Genomic DNA, 7,586 nt, shown 5'->3' with positions numbered 1-7,586 from the left:
ATAAAAATGCTGTATACCATGTATGCTGCACTTCTATTACTTCCTGTAATAGTTTCACCACTGCCTTGTGTCAATAACCTGAAAAGGTTCCATCTCAGTTCTATGAAGGAATATATACAGCAGGCAGTGTGTACTGCTCAGTCACCCTCACCGTAATGCCTCTGTTACCTTGGCTGCAAGATCCTTCGCTTTGATATGTTGAGGTAGCAATAAATAAGATTTGCACTGCCCCTTTGCTTGAAATGACCTTATATATCTGCCAGGAGTTGAAAGAGAAGCTGAGATTGCAAGTTTTCAAAACTCCTCTTTCAGTGAGATTTCAAGACTCACTCACCTCCACAAGCCTACTGGCATTTTCATTTCCAGTGATGGGAATTGATGCTTCGAGTGAGTGACTAATGTCTAGATCAACATGATTGTGTCGATTAACTGCAGTATATCTTGTTAAATAAACATAAAAAAAGGACATGAGATCCATTTGTTACAGCTTTTCAGTGTTTATTTCACCATCATTGCCCTTAATTACATACCCGATACTAAAATACAATACAATATTCACCATGGTTCTACAGAAATAACCTGCTAAAGAGTTAACAAGGTAGTGCAACTTAATGCAAATCCATCAAAGGGTTAGGTCAGTTGATTATCATCATTAACTAAATAGAACTACACTGTGCAAGACAAATGCTAGCAAAATGATATAACTTATAACAGTGTTCGAAAGAAAAGGCCACAAAAATGAATATTAACAAGGAGAAAACAAATATACACTATATGTACAACACCACCGTTTAAGTGTGGAAATATTTAAGTTATACTCCACCCAAAACCCATCAAACACTCACCTCCTGTAGATTTGAAAAGTGTTGTCCATTATAGAGCAAAGTGTCTAATATAGCCACTTTTCAAATTTACAGAAGGTAAGTGTTTGACACTCTACAAGACAGATCTCAGGAGAGGAACATGTGAACAAAAAGTTGTGACAATTCATCTAAAAAGCAGAGACGCCTGATAAATAGGTTAGAGTCAAAAAAAAAAAAAAAAAAAAAAAACAAACAAACAAACAAACCAAAATTAAAACTCTCCCACATCCACCCTCTTGTCCCTGAACTTGCTCCTGGCCTTGGTCCGAGCCTTGAATGCAGCCGAGTTGTGGAGATGCTGGAAAAGAGAGGAGGGGGAAGTTGAAACAAAACAGAACAAAAACTGAAAGTATTCATGTTGTACGGATAAACAAAGCCACCACACGACAAGGTGAAAAAAAAAGAAAAAAAAGAAGTGAAATACTGGTAGCATGTAGTGCAATGTACCCTTTCAAAGCGAGATATTTTCATGGCCTTCATTGTGGCTGAATCAACCAGAATAGGTGGTCCCAGTTCAAAAACGTCTCTGATGAATTCATTTGCCTGGGAAGTAAAAAACAAAACTCATTGAGAAAATGATTCTATTAAGAGGCAGCATAAAATACACTCTGAACAGCAGCACGTTACTCTTAGATACTGTTCACAATTTTATGTGGTGTGAAACATGTCCAATCGTCTCATCTCTACTTGTGAAATGTTGCAGTTTTCCACGATTGCTGGCTACTGGCCAGATTACACCTTCCCCACCAGCTACCTGTAATGGCTTTTTCTCTACAGCACACAACTTGATCCTAAATCAAGTTGGAAGTGTTGTCAGGCAGGTCTAAAGCATCATGATGTTTTAATGGAGAGTCAGTACAGGAGAAAAGAGCCTATGTTACACATCTTCCAATCCAACTCGCACCACGCATTTCAATTTAGAGTCTGGCAGTGACATGCTGTACATTTATGCCATACTCTGCCAATAATTACCAAGTCATTAACAAGATACCTGTAGGTGGTAGTTCATCCCAGATCCCACAAACTCTCTGAAGGCATCATATGTCCTCTTTCTGACCCAGCTGTCAATGGTCATGCGCTCTGTCCCAAAGCGAATGGTCTCAGACTGAAAGTCACCCTCCTGAGAGAATATAGAGGGAGGTGACAAAAATAACCATGACCAAAAAACAGATTATTGAATTCAAAGCCTCAATCCAACTGACTAAACATACAATCTCTGACCTACTCTGGATAAGAGCTGGGAACTAAACACCTAAAATGTAAACTAAAACCTGTGAACTAAAGCTTCTGGTAACTGACACTGAACACTCACCTCAACAGCCTTGAGCACATCCCTAAACACAGACCTCTGCTTCCTCTTATCTGTCTTGGCTCTGTGCTTGTTACAGTCTGTGGCCAATGCGTTCAGCTTATCACACAGTTCATCCCAGTCATCAAACTCAAAGTCCTGCAGGGCCACAAAGACAAAGAAATTCTGCATTCATGACCAGTGGAAAAGTCTGGGAAAAATATGAAATCACAGTGACCAGATACACACGCAAATATAAAGTGTTCATCAAATTCAGTCACGTAAACATGCAAATTAAGTTAAGACTAAAATTAGAGTGTTTTTTGCATCCGACAACAGTAATTTAGTCCCCATTTCAGTCCAGCTGTCTGCACTACAGTACAGGAATGACAAGTAGAGGGAGATTAAACGGAATAGATGTGAACTTACGGTGTCCATGTCTCTGGCCAGCTCAAACAGCAGGGCAATGGTCTCCCCTGCAGCAATTCTCATGTTGACATCCTCACTCTCCAACAACCTTGGCAGTTTGGGTAGGTATCTGTGCAACAAAAACATTTCAATTTAAGAAATATATACATCTATTTATTGTTACAATGCTTATCTGGACCTGGGTAGCAGTAAAAAAAAAAAAAAAAAAAAACCTAAGACCAGCTGTGAAACTTTAAGGGTTGTCAGCAGGTCTTACTTGCGCAGGATGTCCTTGAGCTGGCTGGCAGTACAGATGGTGAGAAGCAGCGCCCAAGACAGCAGGGCGTTGGTGTAGAGCTGGCTTGTCTGGGGATTGATCGAAGGACAGGTACCATCCACCCTTGCGTAGGCCCGGGTGAACAGGTTCTCAAAGCACTCCATGGTGGCATGCACGTCCTAGAGCAGGAAGCAGCAGTGATCATGTGAAAAAAGGCTGGAAGTGTTCAAGAGTGACACAAGTCATCACAAATAATGTGTTTATGACTTAATGAGTCATTTCTTCAGGCATTTTGCATTCAGCTGCCAGTGCTGTTGACATCATGAATGTTAAGACTGGATGAGGCACAATGTCAGAGCCAATAATGAGCACAAGTATATGACTGAGAAAAGGTTGTAACAGACTTCACTGCAACTTGCCCTCTAGCCCAAAAGTGTCAAACCATAGGAAAGACTTAAAAAGTGATCAAAAACTTACCAAAATGTCATCTTCCGCAACTAGAGTACAGAGGCCCAGACTTGTCGCCACCTATTACAGAAACAAAGAGAAATCTCTCAGCTGGCTTTCCACTGAAAAATCCCCTTTAACAACCTCACAGTAGCAGGTACTAAGGTGACTGCTGCTTCACAATCTGTCAAAAATGCATTCTTCCATGGCATCTGCGGAAACCATCACCACATAAACCAGGTACTCACAGCCTGTCTGGCTTGTATGTTGGCTGATCCATCGGCTAGAATGTTTTTGAAGATGGGTTTCAGGGTTTTGAGCACCTCCTCGCTCTCAATGCCCGAGCCCAGCTGGATACACAGCAGGCAGGCCAAAGAAGCTGCTGCTCGCTGCTCCTCGCCTTTGCCTGAAAGTGAGAGGGGTGGGCATAACTTTAATATTTGAAAATATAAAGTTGAGATATTCAACTACACCCATCATTCAGAACTACCAAACAGACCTAAATGAGACAGACTTAAATGTAAAACTTCACAGGCCAGCATTTTACCACTTTTCAGACCTTCATTAAGAACAATTGATATCATAAGACTACTTCTACAGCCATCTGTTGAAATTTTGATTGGGCTTTGCCACTGGACAGCAACACCAAAGCAGATGAAATAACAAAAATCATTTGAATTACCTTTCTTGAGGCAGCGTTCGATGCTGTCTGTGATGGTCATCCTTCTCTCTGAGATAAACTCATACAGGATCCGTGTGGCCATTGCAGTCTTAAGCCCATCCAGTGCTCCTTGTCTGGTCTTAGCACTGAGGAAACAGATATACAAACATTCAATATTGCTATTACACAAATGTTTAAATGTCTCTTCCGATATTAGCATGACTAAAGAGTGATGCATAACATGAAATGTCATAAAAAAAAAAATTAAAAAAAACACTGATGGAGAAATTGGCCCATCAAAAATCTTACAAGTCTATAATGTTTTGGAAGGTCGCTATAATATTGAGCTAATGTGTTCATGGTCTAGGCTTGAGCTTAATTTAACACCCATATGGCATTGGCTATCAAGTGGCATTACTGGTGCATCCCTACTTCAATGTCATCACATTTAGCAAACCAGTGGTGGCAAGTCTTTTGGGGATGAAGTCTACTTTTAACTTGTGCTGCAAACCTCAGTGATACCTCCTGAGATTGACACTGGCACTCCAAGTTCAGGCTACCCATCCCAGAAATAAGCCTTTTAAAATCATATTTGTTACACCCACTAAAAACGTATGTTGTGTGGAGGCTCCTTGTCAATATTTCAAGGGTATTAGTTCCTACTCAAAGCATCCATTTGTGTTACATTACGTATGAAGCATAACAATGGTTCAAAAAATATTGACTAACACCTCACTGGGCTAAAAATCCCCGAAACTTAAAATATTTTTCCTAGACCCTCAACCATCTTTGCTTTTGGACAGCCTTTGTTGCAAAAGAGTGTCACTTCTCATGTAAAAGTGAAACTCTGCTCAGACTTGCTATAACCTGTATTCCAAGATCAGATTACGTGTTTAGACGGTTACAAATCACAACGCACAAGTTTTTACCTCTTATCCACAGTGCTGTCTATGAACCCCTTCAGCTTGTACTGGAAATCCTCCTGGGCTGTGTCCTCACTGGCCTCTCCACCTAGAAACACAGCAAGAAGTGGTAAATGGACACTTATCTTTACTCTTAAGAATATCAGATGAGTTACTTGACACAAAACAAATGAAATGCACTCTTCACAATAGGGTCCGTCAACCTTCGGGAAGGTCAAAAAAAAAAAAAAAAAAAAAAAAGTTTTTAGTAGTTAACTCAAATGTTTGCCTAATAAGAAACTTTACAGCAAAATTCAAAACAAGAGTTAAGCTAGGAATCCATCTAATCCTGTTCAATGATGAATGCACACACCCACTGACAACATTGCCAGCATGTGTACTTGCAAGTAAAATTAAACTACTTGAGCACATGTAAGACAAACAAATGCATACCCAGGTGTACACACAAACCTACCTTCATCTGCTACACTGGTGACGTCACTGAAGCTGCTGCAATGACTGAGGGTCTCAATGGAGGCATCCTCATCACTGAAAGGCTGCACATTTCCATGCTGCCCCCCTGAAAAACAAGGAAATATAATTCAGCCTAATCAAATGTATTAGTACAGTGTAGAGGGTCTGTGGCTCCATTATATAACCCCAGCTCCACACAGGTACTGTTATCTAATCAGTTTTTAGGTCTTCGCCTTATCCAGCTGTACTTTCATTATCTCATATGAAAATGCACCACGTCAACAGGGTCAGGGGCGAGCCATACTTCTGTTGACTTTGTAAACACAACATTATGTTCAGGCTGGAGGGACATGGGTCAACATGAGCCAGCTGACGCGACATGATAGAAACACTTCTGCCACAGCATTTGCTATCCAAAATACACATGTAAAGTTTTGGTACAATCCAGAAACACAAGCATTAGCAACCACATGTTATGAAGGGAAGGAAGGAAGCAAGTTTTCTCTCCAGCCAAGTCCACACCAGATGGTGCGACTGATTATCAGTTCAGGAGGGGAACTCTTCATTGAAAACAGCTAGAATAGTGTTACCTGGAATGAAAACCTGCAGTTAGCAGGCATTTCACAACACAATTCTTGGTATTGGTTGCTAAAGGTCTTCCTGATAACAAGAGGAGTGTTGGCGAGTTGTGAAAATTCGCAGCTAACAGGGTGTGAAAATCTTTAGTCCGTTCATTTTTCAAATCTAAACAAAGCTTTAATTTGTTAGTTATGAGAAACATTAAAAAAAAACAAAAAAAACAAAAAAAAAAAAACACACACACACAGTGTAGGAAATTGCATACTCTATGGTTGTGCATTGTAACTAGACTCAGACTCAACAGGCGTCTCTGCCTTGACCTGAACTAACCTCTGTAAAACGTGTGGAAGCTTATCACTGTTTGAACGAGCTTTAGAGAAGTCACAACCAAGAATGGATATACTTGAATATTTCGTGCCACGATAAAAGCTACAGGAAACATAAGCTTATTTAAAATGGTCATTTCATCCAAGTTATAGATGCGATTTCTAAGTGTGTTGACGTGGACACCCCCCCAACCCCCACAACAGCTGATTTCAGAGAACCGGGCGCCGCCTCTTTTCCACCCAGCTCCAGTAAGTCCAAAATGTCCGCCATGTGTCGCGGAAACAATAATAACCAATATACAGAACGTTTATCTGTCTCACATAATAGTTTAAAGTCTGCCAACTTTGATCGTAAGATATACCAGTAGCGACAAATTCGGCTAAAGCTTAATTGAGGTCAATCTGCAGAGAAGACGACCTCACATTGCAGAGTTCCAGCTAACATTATGTATGTTATGTAAACCCACAAATGTTATTTATTTGTCTATTGAGGCAATAATCATGGTTAAAGTAAGTGGGCCTATATTTATTTAAATTAACTTTACCTAGCAACTAAAGCTGTCTCTTTCTCGTGTGGAGTTGGCATTAAGCTAGCTGACATTAGCTCGTAAAGTCCGACGATTGAAGGCTCGTGTAAAGTACAAATTAGTTTATAATCATTAAACGAGTGTGTCAATAAACATAAAACAAAACAATATTGTCGTATAATAGCACGTTTTGACAGTGACGGCGATGCTTTGTATAACCACAGCTAGTTAGCTTTGTGTTTTGACGTAGGCCACCCTCCAACGTTTGTAGTCCATATAGTAAACACATTCAACTCCAGTCAATGGACTGACAACGCGTAAAGAACTACAACTACCGTCAGCATAGAGCAGTCAAAGGAGCAAGGCCAAAGAAATGCGGCCACTCGCTCACACACTTACCCCTGCCGTTCTTCTTCTTGGTCCTTGGCATTTTCGTGCAGATAAATGTAAAATTTTATCAAAAATCAGCCAATACACGACCAGCTTTTATTATATTGTCTCGTAAAATGAAAATATTCCCGCGGCACAGTGGATAAAAAGGAATTGAAAGCGATCTTGGAGATAGACTGTTGGCCGAGACGATACATTTTCCCTCATAAAACAGGGCTGCGTAAGCACACAGTGTCTCTGGGTATTTATACCGGCAGACATGTCACGAGGAGGTTTCCCGGCATCCCTGACCAATCCCGTAAAAGGAACAAGCGTCGCGTGTGTTCGCTCGTGATGCAGTGAACGTAGACGCGGGCACTATGCTTCTTTGGTTATTTTGGTCAAATGTGTCTATCAGCGGTCATCATAAGTGATAACATTTAGGCTGCATATGTCTCCACATTG

General features: G+C 40.6%; 1 protein-coding gene across 1 annotated transcript; it reads right to left on the bottom strand.

The window, feature by feature from the left end:
* Positions 1-477: 477 nt before the first annotated feature.
* ifrd1 (interferon-related developmental regulator 1) lies at positions 478-7,371 on the bottom strand. Its single transcript, XM_056368115.1, has 12 exons — positions 7,152-7,371; positions 5,322-5,426; positions 4,874-4,955; positions 3,966-4,090; positions 3,532-3,689; positions 3,314-3,364; positions 2,837-3,015; positions 2,581-2,689; positions 2,176-2,310; positions 1,855-1,983; positions 1,311-1,406; positions 478-1,161 (listed from the first exon to the last, which is right to left on the bottom strand). The coding sequence occupies exons 1-12, from the start codon at positions 7,180-7,182 to the stop codon at positions 1,075-1,077; spliced, it is 1,287 nt and encodes a 428-aa protein (XP_056224090.1). The 5' UTR covers positions 7,183-7,371; the 3' UTR covers positions 478-1,074.
* Positions 7,372-7,586: the final 215 nt, after the last annotated feature.

This window comes from Seriola aureovittata, chromosome 22 (assembly GCF_021018895.1).
Source record: "Seriola aureovittata isolate HTS-2021-v1 ecotype China chromosome 22, ASM2101889v1, whole genome shotgun sequence".
Taxonomy (NCBI): Eukaryota; Metazoa; Chordata; class Actinopteri; order Carangiformes; family Carangidae; genus Seriola; species Seriola aureovittata.
The sequence above is the reverse complement of the archived record's forward strand: the minus strand, read 5'-3'. Positions and strand labels throughout refer to the sequence as shown.